The 15,280-nt window shown below is 39.3% G+C and overlaps 1 protein-coding gene across 2 annotated transcripts in view; it reads right to left on the bottom strand.

Moving 5' to 3' along the window:
- Nucleotides 1-2,856: 2,856 nt before the first annotated feature.
- EPHA4 (EPH receptor A4) overlaps nucleotides 2,857-15,280 on the bottom strand; it is a 48,902-nt gene continuing 36,478 nt past the window's right edge. The window contains exons 9-18 of one of the 2 annotated variants that reach the window (XM_075861424.1): nucleotides 13,277-13,335; nucleotides 13,042-13,155; nucleotides 12,735-12,920; nucleotides 11,276-11,337; nucleotides 10,331-10,540; nucleotides 8,930-9,079; nucleotides 7,705-7,898; nucleotides 5,939-6,094; nucleotides 5,101-5,799; nucleotides 2,857-4,715 (exon numbers count right to left, since the gene is read on the bottom strand). In XM_075861424.1, the coding sequence (XP_075717539.1) occupies nucleotides 5,685-5,799; nucleotides 5,939-6,094; nucleotides 7,705-7,898; nucleotides 8,930-9,079; nucleotides 10,331-10,540; nucleotides 11,276-11,337; nucleotides 12,735-12,920; nucleotides 13,042-13,155; nucleotides 13,277-13,335 (1,246 nt within the window). In that variant the 3' untranslated portion in view covers nucleotides 2,857-4,715; nucleotides 5,101-5,684. The remainder of the gene's footprint in view (nucleotides 4,716-5,100; nucleotides 5,800-5,938; nucleotides 6,095-7,704; nucleotides 7,899-8,929; nucleotides 9,080-10,330; nucleotides 10,541-11,275; nucleotides 11,338-12,734; nucleotides 12,921-13,041; nucleotides 13,156-13,276; nucleotides 13,336-15,280) is intronic. The other variant, XM_075861425.1, reaches the window with a different exon arrangement.

Raw genomic sequence — 15,280 nt, 5'->3', positions numbered from 1 at the left:
ATATGTTAAAGATGTTAGTGCTATATTAAAAACGTTTGGATTAATTTGTGTGTTTGTGTGTTACTTTTTCTTTTTTATACACTTTTTCTTCCCTATGGGGGCTGCCATTTTTTTTTCCATTTCTGTATGTGTCGATTAACGACACATACAGACATGGAATACGGCAGCTCCAGTCCCATAGGGACTGCGAACGGGGCCCGTTCCATCCACTAACATGTACGCCGCTGTGTGGGAACGGCGCATGCGCCGCTCCCACACAGTTCAATTTGAAATGCGCGCCGTCCGGCGCCATTTTCCTGTGGACCGGAAGTCGCGGCCGGACAGTAAGATTACTACTTCCGGTCGCGGCTTCCGGACTTGTGCACATGGAGCAGCGGCAGCAGACGGAGCGGATGGACCGGAGGGAGCGGCGGCGACTGGAGCAGGTAAGGGATTTCTATGTATGTTTGTGTTTCAGTGTGTGTTTACTACTGTATGTAAACCTTCTACACTGTGTGTTAGCTCAAAAAATGGCGACACACAGTGTAGGAGGTTAGACCATTCAAACCCCTCGTTTCTCCCGGCACTAGCCAGGATAAAGGAGGGGGGGATGCTGAGAGCTCACTAGAGCGAGGGCTTTTTACCCAATTTTGCAGCATAAAGCAATGTGGTTGCTTTACCACATGCAATGCTGCAATTTTGGGAATGGCTCCATCTAGTGACCAGCAATGGGAAATATTATAAATTAGAATCCAATTGAATCCAATTTATAATATTTCCTGACTCGTGAAAAAAAAAAAATAAATTAGAACAATGTTTAATCACCTATACACTAATTGTTTAACTAAAAAAACCAAAAACATGTTTTGCTGGCAACACATTCCCTTTAACAGCATGCGGCAGACTCCACAAACACATGGAAGAAGGCTCTCTGGTCAGATGAGATAAAAATGTAACTTTTTGACCATTATGGGAAATGCTAGGTGTGGCGCAAACACAACACTTTCCATCACCCTAAGGCCACCATTCCCACAGTGAAGAATGGTGGTTCCAGCATCATGCGGTGGAAATGCTTTTTATCGGCAGGGACTAGAAATCTGGTCAGGATTGAAGGAAAGATGGATGGCAGTAAATACAGGGAAATTCTTGAGGAAAACCTGTTTCAGTCTGCCAGAGATTTGAGCCTGGGACGGAGGTTCACCTTCCAGCAGGACAATGACCCTAAACATACTGCTAAAGATACACTGGAGTGGTTTAAGGGAAAACATTTAATCTCTTGTAATGGTCTAGTCAAAATCCAGACCTAAATCCAATTGAGAATCCGTGGCTGTACTTGAAGACTACTGTACAGCAACGCAACCATCTAACTTGAAGGATTGGAGCAGTTTTGCCTGGAAGAATGGGCAAAAATCCCAGTGTCTAGATGTGCCAAACTAATACAGACGTACCCCAAGAAACTTGTATTTGTAATTCTAGCAAAAGGTGGCTCAACAAAGTATTGACTTTCAGGGGGTAAATACTTATGCGCATTAAAGTTCTCTGTTTTTTCTCTTAACTATTGTTTGTGTTACAGAAAAAAATAGTTTGCACCTTCAAAGTGTTAAAAAATGTTGTGCAAATCAAATGGTACAAGCCTCGCCAATATCCATTTTATTTCAAGGTTGTAATGCAACAAAACAGGAAATCAACAAGGGGGCTGAAAACTTTTGCTAGGCACTGCATCTAACCACTCCCATATTACTTTTTTTACTATTTATTCACTATGTCTTTTAATATTGGATTATGTACATGACAAAGACTCCCACTCGGAGTTGAAACACCTTGTATGTTTATTAATAAATACACTCTGAAAATACATCTGTCGCCTCTGAAGACTTCTATTCCTGAAGGCCCGAAATAAATCGATCCAGGTTGAGTAGTGTTTTTTGTGCTTTTGTGCTACATTTGGTGACCAGCCCACAATCAAGTTTGGAATATTGTTTGAGAAAACTCTCGGTCAACTGATGCCACGGACTCTGGATTCTGTGTCCTTCTACATGCCTTGGTCAGAGTTGTGCCGAATATATACAACTTAACTGGATGAGCTGCTGTCCACCATTGTGTGTTGAAGCATTTGCCTCTTGGACTTACTTTGCTGCCTGACAGAGTGACAACCTTTTTTTAATTTTGTTTCTCTCTGTACTATCAATAAGTGTTACTAACTGTCGGAGCTCATGGAGGATCGATGCCCCATCTACCTGCTCTGCTAACTAGAAGAAATCCAGTAGCTGATCTAGGGAGGGGGATCAGGGCCATAACTATAGGTGCCTCGGTTACTGTCGCACTTAGACCCTGGTACCTGAGGTAGTGGTACTATAAATTGTATGTGATGCTTGGGATACCCTTAAGTAGATCATGCAGGAGCTTCAGATGATGCCTTTGAGAGGGGGATAAGCAGCTGCCTGACACCTCTGGCTCACTCCTATCTCCCAGCTGTACATACAGTAAGATTGTGCATGCCCAATCTTGTTTTTGTATGGCAGATGTCATAGGATAGTACATTGTCACTGCCCTCTGCGAGATCTGCAGGCAATTATCTAATGAGTATGTCCAGCTAGTCATGCGTTATATGACACTGTTGCTGGAAGGGGGGGGGGGGGGTCCTTCATCATATTTTTTCCCCAAGAACCTCCACCAATTTTGATTTGGCCCTGTATGGGTAAGGGATGTGTAACTAGACCGTTTTGGGAGTCTGGAGTCTACATTTGTTGGGTTGATAGCCATGTGGAGTGCACATAAAATGGAGATAAAATGTACAGTATTCCTTTAAACATCTGTCCAAATAGTAGAAATGTAATAAAACATTGATGTTTATAATGAAAAGACACAGTATACACTTATGTATTCAGTAACTACTTTATTTTTTGTTTTATTTTGTCCAGAATGCAAACATTTGCATTAACTTTGCTATTTTACAATTTTACAAACTAGGTATAAAAAGACCATAAATAAAGAAGATAAGTTATGCGTACCTAAGTTCCAGGGAAGAGGAACCAGTTACTCTCCCCTTTGCCAAAACAAAGGCAAAAATTACAAATGAAACAAAATTGGAAAACATAACAAGTCTAAACAAGGTGTGAACCAAGAAAAAATATGCTCTGTTAGAATATTTTTTTGTTTATTTTTTCCATTTTTTAGTATAAGCTAAATTAATATTCCTCATTTGCAGTGACACAAAACTTATAAATGTCCCTTTTGCTTTTTTTCTTGGGTGGGTTAGGTACAAGTGAAAAATACTGCTATTAATAAACTGGATCATTCCACAATATTTCAATTATAACTTGGCCTAAAGCATCATAGGGCTCAATTATAAACATGGAAGTTAATAAATCCCATTAGAATTTGGGTATTGCTAGGTAAACAACTCTTGAAATTACATATAGTTTTTGGCAGTAACACAAAATACTGATTCTTATGCATATCACTCCTCACTTGCAGCCTGAATACGATCCCATGAAGTACTCTCTACCATCCTAGGTGATATGGGGTGCTTAAGCATTGACTGTATTTCTGCTGAAATATCTCACTACTATCAATGCCCTCCTATGATCCCCCAAAGTGGAGTTCTCCACCCAGCAATATATCTCAATGTTCTGCATTGACAAGTGTTGTGAGGACTGTTCTATGTCCGTGTTACAGAATGGAAGAAACCTGATCTAATTTTATGTTATGCTTGGTACCCCCACATTCTCTTCTTTCAAAATCCCTTATGGCTGGCAGTACTTTCTTTATTAGCAATACTGCAGATAATGTTCTTAACATCATTAGTTTTAGGAGCTCACACATGGAGGAAGGGAATCTCAGTAGGGAATGCAATAGGATCTGGTGATAAAACTCACTAAAGTTGTTCTGCAGGCCCCTGGACTGCCTGATATTCCTAGTTCTCCATTGTGGTCAGTCTACACAGCACAGAGGTGAAGGAGTTTAGACAAAGACAAAAGGTTAAGCACAAAAATATAAGTTTATATATATAAAATGGATCTTGGCGTATCATATATATATATAAACTTAATTGGCAGCTCTGTCTGGTTGTCACTGTTACCAGTAGGATGCTGAAACGGATAAATTGCATATTTTTATGTAGAAAGTAAAGTCATATTACATTACAGAGGCTGTTACAGATGAGGAGCAGGCCTTGACCGGAGTACACCATCCTTCATTATGGAATAAGCCATAAAGCAAAAATTGTCCATTAGCCCATACCAAGCTGGGTCCCTTGTTAAGGATAGTCTGGATTATAATCACCGTTATAATGACCTGCCGTTTGTCCGCAATGCATTATTCCACAAATGATCCTCTTGCTCTTTGCTTTGCGGTGTAAGAAAATCTCATCTGAAGTGCCTCTATTCCCTTTTTTTGAAGAAAATAAAATGGATAATGCTGAGTGGCCTCAGAAATACCATTTACTAAGGCAAGTACAATATCCTGGCATGAAAACATGGCATCCTTAGTAAACATCAGCGGACTTCCATCGCCTGCCTCATAAGGGGCAGACCATAGCTGGGCATGGAGTGCACAGGAAGACCTGTTGGACGGTTTGGACATTTTTCTTGCTGGAGAAAAAGCAGCTCTGCCGATAACACGGGAAATCCACGGACCCCTCTCTGTAGCTTGTAGAAACATTCTGTCTTTAGTGGAATGGTGTATCCAAACCTTGAGCTTGCCAGGGATGACTGAAGGAAGTTGAGTGCAGTTCTCTAAAGAAAAAAAAAAATCAGAAAACAAATCTTAAGTGTTTACAATTTACAGCACTTGATTCTGAAGGGATTCGTCCACTTAATTCTATTATAAATACCAATGTAATCTAGGACTATAATCACACTACTGATGTTTGAGCGTTCAATAATAAATATAATCTTTCCCAGATGAATGTTCCGATAAAATAAAATCCTTCTCTAAAAAATGTAAATGTCAAATCTGGTAGAAACACGATACAGCTGGAGAGAGAAATACGATTCTTTGTCTCGTGTTGCTGCCCGCAAACTAAATCCTTCGAGCAAGATGGTGCTTTTAGTAGTTCATGCAAAACAGCCATCGTGCAGATGGTCCAGGAATACTAAACCTCAGAAATGTAAAACATACCTTCATATGCTTCTCTACGTTGCCGCCATTAGGTAGTAGAAACACACTTCCATTCCTAACAAGGTGTTCCAGGACAATCCTGACATATCCTCTGAGTTAGCAGATGACCAAATGACTACAGGTTCCTTAAGGTTATCAATGACGCACAGGATTTGGCTTCCATAGACCGCAACAACGGTCTGAATCTCCAGCAAAAGATCATAGTTATTCCATTTGTCCACACAGACAAAAAAAAAATGTTTGCACCCATTCCAAAAAAGATGTCCATGTGACACGCAAAAACAATCCACAGAAATAAGTCTTGTATAACATATGCATCAAGCAACATGAGCGTGCCCAGTCCACTTTCAATGGTTGTCTGTAGCTTCCTGATGTATGATCTACTGTAAGTGTGGCACAAATGACTACATTTATTTTTGTGTTTTTAATGGGTTTTTCCTCACTCCTTTGATAATTAAAGTCTCTGTCCAATGGGGTGAGGCTAATAAAAAAAAGTGCAGTTCTTCAATTAAAGTGCATGGATGAGGTAAACTAATTTTTTCAAGAGTTCTGAGAGAGAATCTTTGCCCTGATGCACTATCAATTCAGACAGGAACCATCCTGCCTTGCATCTGTTGCATCTGGGTCCTCATTCCTTGAACACTGCTCAAGATCTTGTTCTGGTGCGCGGGAGAAGTGATCCCAATCCGAGTTAAGTCGCTAGACAAAAAATATCAAAATATTATTTCAATAGTTTACATCTACATCACGCTAAAAATCCCAGCAATACAATACATACTGTAACGCTACACAACCCGTATCCGCTCAAAAAACTCCCTGAAATCATTTAAATACTTACTCTTGGTTGACATGGACGACCGATTCCAGGTTATTGTACCCCGCTGCTGTAAAGTTATCTTTATATCTCTCCATTTTAATGGCCTGCAGCCAATCCACCACAGAGACCACCTGGGACCATTCGGGCGAGCTGGGGTCCAGAAGAGCTGTGTTTGTTCTGCCAGTCAAAATATAAGAGTATTAGTCTAGTACAGCAAACATATTCCATGCATAATATGTGGGTGTTATTAACAAGCAGACCATACGTTTAATATAAAAATAATGTCGCCTTATATCCATCAGTGTGACAGACTACCTACAACACTCCATCTGTTGTCAACCAAGTCTTCTACCAGTCTCAGTAAAGTCTCAGGAGCCATCCGCGGCCCGACACAATTACTATCATTTACAACAGAAGCTGTTGTAAATTATAGGAAAATCTAAGTCAGTTCGTAGCTGGCGTAGATTTCTCCTTCTAGCGCACAGGCAGCAGAGAATGCGACAAATTTATCAGGAGGCATGCGTCTCTTAATAAATTAATCACAGCTGACTTCTGCGGGCTTCATACGAAGACTGGCATATAAAATGCCAGTCTTAGTAAATCTGCCCAACTGTGTCCCAGTGATTTGGGTTTCTATTCCAATAGTACTGTTGTCACGTTGGTTGGCTTCTACAAATTGCCACTATGCATTGTATATGTAGGGGTTATGTTCCGATCAGCCTTTCTGTACTTACATTGCTGATATTGAACTCATTTGCAGTGAAACCACCCAATCAACTAGATCCTCAACCAGTTCTCTAAGAGCAGACAAAGCCCAGCTTGCAGGGGAGATAATCCGCTATTTAAACAAAATGTTCCTGAACAGGCCCTACCATGGAATTGGCTAGAATAAGGGGGACTTTGATGTTGGGTTTGAGGAATGTAATTCTCTTCAGTTCCCTCTGTGCTGGACCTTTGGGGTAATTGCTTTAGCAGATTCACTGCCGTGATTAGTAACATATCCTATAGTTGATGCGCAAAAAGGCCAGGCAACTGCTGTGTTTTTCACTCTCTTGCTGAGAAAAAAAAGTCTAATTATCTTTTTAGCAAGTATTAGAAATATAGAAGAAACAGAATTCATCATATTCGGAAAAATTACAAGTCCCACGTGGAAAGCTCTCCACGTTCTCAGCAGAAACATATCACTAGCATAGTGTCAGGAACTCCCTCACTGCCGAGCACGGAGCCGCCTGCTGATGCTGATGTTAAGACCTTCTTACGGCCTGCTCTTATTAGTGGATCAGGTTTCGGAAATGCTTTTACCAAAAACACTTTTTATTCTCTTTTTTTTTTTAACACTTAACCCTTCCATGTAGTAAATCTGTATGGAGCCGCAGGCACAACTCAAACGCTAAAAGCAACATAGAATAGTATTGTTATAACAGATAGCTCCAGTAAATTTTTTAGACTGAGCTTCTTCTTTGCAGCCCAAGGGAGCCAGCCAGCTTTCTAAAGTATCCGATCAATATCTATAAACACAGATACTTAAAAGTCTGATCAATGCAGTTACAAATGTAAACTGATCGGAGGCTGACTGAGGGTCAGGAGAAGGGGGGATTAATTCCTGTTATAGTTAATTGAAAATGTAACAGATTGACGAAAACTTCTGACTATGTATTAATATTACCCCATGGGACTTTTAACCAATTTATATTAAACGGGGTCATCAAAGGCCAATGTATTTTAATTACTGGATCTTTAGAATACTATATCATACAGTATTAGTGGATGATGCTCTGTACACAAACCTTGAGACTTCCAGTCCGGTCCTTTTTAAGCTGTTTGGGTTTCGGATGAGTTTGTCAAGCATGCTAACAATCTGTCCAAACTTTGGCCGATCACTGCGTTCCTTCTGCCAGCAGTCCAGCATGAGTTGATGTAGGGCAACGGGGCAGTCCATGGGGGGAGGGAGACGATATCCTTCTTCTATGGCTTTGATGACCTTTAACAGGAAATTGACCAAAATATTGCAATTGATTCGTCTGGGGTTGAAACTAGATTTACATGTAATGGTACACACAAAACTCAAGATAAGAATTTTGAAAACTATATATATATTAAAAACTAATAATAAGCATAGATATAATATAGCTAGTAAGTGAGAAGATGACAAGTTGTCTGACCTCAAAAAAAGGCATCTCTGGAATACCATTTTCTATCTTATGTTTCAGGATGTGCTGACCAGATGACCCCCTCATTATATATCCCCGGCTACCTCCCCTGTTAGTAGACATGAGCGCATCATATTTCCAGATGCACCTGGACAGTGTCTGCAGGGTCTACCAAGAAGACATCTTGGTATGAGTGAATGAGATATATATAACTATTTCTTTCCAGAATAGGGGGAAACTGTACACAATGCAGATTCCAGATATATACTATGGGATTGCACTCAAGGAAACCAACAACAGAAAAAAAAAACAATCTTCTTCCTTGTTATTGTGTATGTGAAAATACAATGCGGGATAATTCCCATCACTATTCTTAAGTTTCAGTGGGTCATCCAGAGACAGCTGTCTGAATATAATCCTTATGAGGCTTTACAGATGGTACACTTAGAAAAGATATGAATAATTTAAGAAGGGCCATTTAAAGAATTATTTTTTTAATGTCCCCTAGAGACAGTCATTTAATTGGCCCAAGAGATAATTACACTAAGCTCATTGTGCTTTACAAGGCCGGATCTCCCAGTGAGTTGGTTAATGACACATAGACCATTGCTCTTATATTACTTACACTGTCTATAGCTCAGGATTTATGCGCGGATGTCATACCATTAAATAATCGGAAATCCTGCTGTGACATCACAGTGCAAAGTCTCATTAAAACACAAAGTCTTATTAAAACATTTACACAACTAGTGCATCACACCAGTATGACAGCTGAGAGTTCAACTCTTTCTCATAAAAAGTCCCCACAAATCAACATTTAATATACGAAAAACTTTAGACCATTGCGAAAAATGCTGCTTACATCTTGATTGGACATGTCCCAGTAAGGTCTCTCTCCATAGGACATGACCTCCCACATGACGATTCCATAACTCCATACGTCACTAGAAGATGTAAATTTCCTGTATGCAATGGCTTCGGGTGCTGTCCATCGGATTGGGATCTTGCCTCCCTGTATAATACACAAAATACTGAATTTAATCTCTAGTTAGATATTTAATATTAATTGCCCGAAGAGAATTTATTGACCATATAATCATTATCGCATGCATGTTAAATGGCATAGCTTTACCAAAATTTACAAAAAATTGTAGATTATTGAAGTAACCTGATTCTTTAGTCCATTATAGGACTGCAGACTACATGTTAATATATGCAGGGGCATTAAATATGAAATATGGGTATCACTTGTTACCAGAGGTAGCATACCCACCCTGGTTCACATGTTATCTATATATGTCGTTTTTGATGTGAGAATACAAAAGCACGGAAAGAGAAAATTGGTTTAATTTTACTATGTTACATTCAGCCTGGATCTTAGTACATACATTTCCTCATTGGAAAATCGACACTAGCTGTAAATCTAAAAAACAACCTAGCCAGTTGATGTTCACAGGCTGCTATTCCATTTTTCCTTCCTCTTAAAATGAACTAATGAAGATGGAAATGTCTTGTAATGTATTTCTCACCTCAACCCATACTGTCAGCAGTGGCCTTAATCAATAGCTCATCTTGCCTGTCTAGCAGCAAGGTGACTGCAAGTGACAGATATGGCCTGTGGTCATCAAGCTGTCACCATGCCATTCATTAACAGAATATATTGTATAATTCAAGCCAGGTACCACTGAGATGTGATTTATGTCACACACCAGCAGTGAAGGTGTTACACATCATCTGCAACAAGATCCGTGCTGGTATGCCTTCAATTAATGGAAAAGCCAACAAGGGCTTGGCTTCCGTAGCAGGCCTCAGTGCTTGGTTAAGTTTGTAAAGAAACTTCTTGATTTTTATCTCTCGTCGATTCACTTGGCTGAGATCCTACCACTGATACACCTAATTGTTGTGGTAATGCACAAAGTGTGTTCCCTTCCCGTGGCCCCTTCCTTCGCTGAGTACTTTTTTTTGTTCAGCTCCAAGCTGTTTATGTAAACTATAAGACATGGAGACTCTGGAATGCCGTGTAGGAACAAGGCATTGCCCATTGTGATATGTGAGGTGAGATGGCCCGCCAGTAATTGTACAGAGATCTATTTGCTCCTGCTTTTGTAGCAAGTGGACGCAATACATAAGGCTCCACTTCTTCTGCTTCTGCCCACTGCCACCAACTGTGCCCATATGCTATGTCCATGTCAGATTCTACAGTGCAATAGAATAAAGGTCTAATCTCTTTCTGAATTCTACATCACTTGATCTTCCTACTTACCCTGGTTGTATAGGCTGCCTCTGGATCATCCTCCAGAACACGGGACATACCAAAGTCGGAGACTTTACAGACTAGGTTACTATTGACAAGGATGTTGCGAGCAGCCAAGTCCCGGTGTACATAGCTCATATCTGAGAGATACTTCATGCCAGATCCAATACCACGGAGCATTCCTACCAGCTGGATCACAGTGAACCTGCCGTCATTCTTCTGGAAGAAAACAACCTTCATTACTTATACGTTACCCATAGCAGAGCACAAAAAGTACCAGTATGACCATCAATGGCTGCTCTATACCACTTATCATTGTTTTTGCCTAAGCTAAATCATATATTTTCTTAGGTAGTTATCTACAATATACATTTTGATAATTAATAGGATTTTTATTACTTTTACGTTTATATTGTGCCAAAGAGAAAAATGTAGACTCATCGAGGAAAAGAGTGGGGAACTCATTGCCATTTTCGTTGTGCAAGGCTTGAGAATTTCATTATGGCTTCCTCATAATTAATGGGTTAAAACTTCACGGGGTGTAAGTACTTGAATCGCAGATTTTAATGGCACTTTAATCACATGCTAGCGGCTTTCCTGTCATTAATTCAGTGCTGACCTGGAACCAGTGCCCTGCCTCACTCAAGGTGTTTTAGTCTAGGTCAGCTTGAGCCAAGATTTGGCAAGTAGTAACAAGTTAAAAAAAAAGAACCATAAAAAATAATTACTTTTACCAGTAGGTGTCATAAAAATTGTCTGGTATGTGCAACCCTAATAGTAATAAAATGGAGTATGTGGTGTTCTCGCACTTTATTTACAGATGCTACTAGATCCTGAAAAACAGTTCTGTACATGCGGCCTAATGTGTGACGAACGTAAAGACCAAAGCCAGCGGCTGGAATATGCCCGTGCGACTATGCCAGAAAGCAAAGCCAATATCTCTGTGTCTCTTACCCGAAGGAAAGCATCCAAGGAGCCATTCTCCATGTATTCTGTGATGATCATGACTGGCTTGCCTAAAACAAAAATGTAACATTTAATGACTATATAAATAATAATAATAAAAAAAGAATATTAAAAAAATGTAGGTGAATTATTGTCCTTAAACTATTTTCTTACTTAACTATTTATCTGTAGCTGTTATTTCATTGCATTTCTGACCTAGTCTATGAAACATGAATCTAGTGACAGGTTCATAGTGGGTGTCAATTTCTTCGAATAATTACCATCTAAATGTATATGGAAATGTAAGCACTTTTCTGTCTTAGAACTATTTTTCACGCAGCACACTTATTTTTTTCTCCTCTCTTGCAGTTATTAGAGAAGCGGCATATTTTAATGCTGTGCATGTGAGGGTTTTATTCAGATTTTATGGTTTCATAAGTCACAGAGATGATAATAAGACACTGCTGGAATCTAAATCAGCAGCTTGGAACGTAGGAAAAGCGAGGACCAGCATCTCAGTACTCGCAACATTTACACCTCACAATGAAGAATACTAAAATTAGCCACTAAGCCTGTTATTCATACACCTAACTGCAACACACTGCCATACCGGCAGAGCCAAATCTCCGGCATAAAGGATAAGGCAAGGTGGAAATAACAGATGGGAATCATAAAAAGTCCATATAACCCATTAGCTGCTAGGAAGAATTAGGAGTTCTGTCTGATCATTAGACAGTTATTGGGCTGGAAACTAAGAAGACGGCGCATGGTAAGCATTTAATGGCAGTAGCATGTAATTCCAAAGGATATTGCTACAGCAGATGAGTGAAATGAGATTTAATGAAAGCTGCTTTCTCCGAGATGTGCCATCCGTTATCACTGGTGGGATCTTTTTTACAGTAAGTGGTGCCAATGAAGGTTAAGCTATAGACCATGTTTTCCTTCCTCTATCCAAAATTGAGAAGAGCTGCAGCCATCTGCTGCCTGCCGATACTCGGATAAATCTCCCACAATCCTGCAATGTTTCCTACATGCACCTCTCTCAAAAACCTGCAGCACTTTCGTCTAGGGAAAGGGTATCAGTGAGAATCACCAAAGCCATTTTTATCTGACATCAAGATGGATGACTCCGTCCTGCTGCTCTAGGTAATACTGAAGCTGTGCCATCTGTCATTTCACACCAAATTTTAAATCTATGGTGGGAAGATCTATTATGCTTCTGAATATACACAGAAAATAAAGGAGATTCTACAGGACACATATCTAAAAATACTGCAATGTCAAATAAAGGAATACATTATCTTTGCCGTATTACCTGCGGGAAAAACAGTGGCACAGATAATGTGACCTGTCTGCAATGAATGCTGTCTGCTATACAAAACTGATAGTGTATTCTTGCGTCACGTAACACGGCAACACTCGTGATATATGTAATGAATATGTAGTATTGAGGTTACATAACACTTACATTTGGTGACAACACCTTCGAGATGAATGATGTTTGGATGGTCAAACTGGCCCATTATACTGGCCTCACTAAGGAAGTCTCGTCTTTGTTTATCCGTGTAACCAGCTTTTAAAGTCTTGATGGCGACATAACTTTCCCTTTTTCCAGGAACCTTCAGACGACCACTGCACACTTCCCCAAATTCACCTGTATGCAAGAAAGCGGGTTAACATATACAAAGTCAGAAACAAGGTTTACAGTTTTAACATCATATATACATAAAAAATATATATATATATATATATATGAGCAGGACATGTGTACTCACCGACGCCAATTACTTTCTCAATCTTGATACAAGAAGCATCAATCTCTTTTGCAAATTCCCGTACTGCTTGATTCGGGTCTTCATATGTAAATGGGTCTACGTAAGTCTTCACACCTAGAAAGAAACTCATAAGGTCAGCTCCATATTCCAAACATATTAATGAAACATGGAAATATTCTGGAAATACAATACATCATATATAATACTGAGATTGGTCCCTTTTAACAACCATTACCTTGATTTAGATGTTTCTCCTCATCGGCTTCTTGTTTAGCTTTGCTGTACTTGCTCCGCCTGAAGATAAAAAAAAGAACAAAGCCATAAGAATCATGCACATAATACTGTTACAACAAAATATATCAATACAATCTTAAAGTACTGGAACTTCTATTCGACATGATCTGTGTCTCTAGAAAACCTGGCGATCTTTATGGTGTCCGTTAAAAATCCAGCCTTCGCTGACTCCTGAATGGCAGGTCTGTCTAGATATGCAGCATTATTGGAGTCAGGCAAAATAATAAATAAAAAATATTATATATATAAAACTGTATGTGTGTGTGTATATATATATATATATATATATATATATATGTATATACAGGGTGGGCCGTTTATATGGATACACCTAAATAAAATGGGAATGGTTGGTGATATTAACTTCCTGTTTGTGGCACATTAGTATATGGGAGGGGTGAAACTTTTCAAGCTGGGTGTTGACCATGGCGGCCATTTTGAAGTCGACCATTTTGTATCCAACTTTAGTTTTTTCAATGGGAAGAGGGTCATGTGACACATCACACTTATCGAGAATTTCACAAGAAAAACAATGGTGTGCTTGGTTTTAACGTTACTTTATTCTTTCATGAGTTATTTACAAGTTTCTGACCACTTATAAAATGTGTTCAAAGTGCTGCCCATTGTGTTGGATTGTCAATGCAACCCTCTTCTCCCACTCTTCACACACTGATAGCAACACCGCAGAAGAAATGCCTCCCGATCTGACCCCCTTAGACTTTTATCTTTGGGGTCATCTGAAAGCAATTGTCTATGCTGTGAAGATACGAGATGTGCAGCAACTGAAACTACGGATACTGGAAGCCTGTGCTAGCATTTCTTCTGCAGTGTTGCTATCAGTGTGTCAAGAGTGGGAGAAGAGGGTTGCATTGACAATCCAACACAATGGGCAGCACTTTGAACACATTTTATAAGTGGTCAGAAACTTGTAAATAACTCATGAAAGAATAAAGTAACGTTAAAACCAAGCACACCATTGTTTTTCTTGTGAAATTCTCGATAAGTTTAATGTGTCACATGACCCTCTTCCCATTGAAAAAACTAAAGTTGGATACAAAATGGCCGACTTCAAAATGGCCGCCATGGTCAACACCCAGCTTGAAAAGTTTCCCCCCTCCCATATACTAATGTGCCACAAACAGGAAGTTAATATCACCAACCATTCCCATTTTATTTGGGTGTATCCATATAAATGGCCCACCCTGTATATATATATATATATATATATATATATATATACATATACACACATATATATGTATATATATATATATATATATATATATATATATAGTTACATAGAAATTGCATTTAGTCACTTATTGTACTGGCTATGGGTAGAAACAAATAGGAAGAAACTGTTCGAGAATAACACACATGGTTTAAGAATATACATGTATTTCTCTCAAACCACTAGATTACTCGTCTAATTCCGCACTGTTTCCATTTGGGAGGATTTTAAAAACATTTAAAAGACAGAAATTGAAACAGGACTGGGATTATCTGAGTAGATACAGTTAGGTAGTTGGTTACATTGTATCTATGGGGCTTTGTCTAAAGAACAGAGGATTACTGATAAAACCCTAATTGAAGCTTTGAGTATTTAATGATAGCTTTGCCATAAAACCCTTCCCCACGCATATCTTGTCACCTGTCTGACCTTTCATTGCCTGTGTGCTATTAGGGACACTGCAGGTTATCATTGTCACTTCTTGGCAAAGTCTGATATAGGTCTTCATCAGAATGGAAAAGTGCAATCTATGGGGAATGTTCACATTTTAGCCAAATGGCATGTGGGCAGTGTTCAATATTCCGAAAATATTTGAGGAGCAGAAATACACAATAGTCATGGTGAAAAGGGATGCTAGGGTTTCAAGTCCGACAACTACTGGGGAAATGGTCAGTTCTGCCTCTCCTCCACAAATCTGTACAGGTGAGAGGGTCA

This window comes from Rhinoderma darwinii, chromosome 4 (genome assembly GCF_050947455.1).
Source record: "Rhinoderma darwinii isolate aRhiDar2 chromosome 4, aRhiDar2.hap1, whole genome shotgun sequence".
NCBI classification, from domain to species: Eukaryota; Metazoa; Chordata; class Amphibia; order Anura; family Rhinodermatidae; genus Rhinoderma; species Rhinoderma darwinii.
The sequence above is the reverse complement of the archived record's forward strand: the minus strand, read 5'-3'. Positions and strand labels throughout refer to the sequence as shown.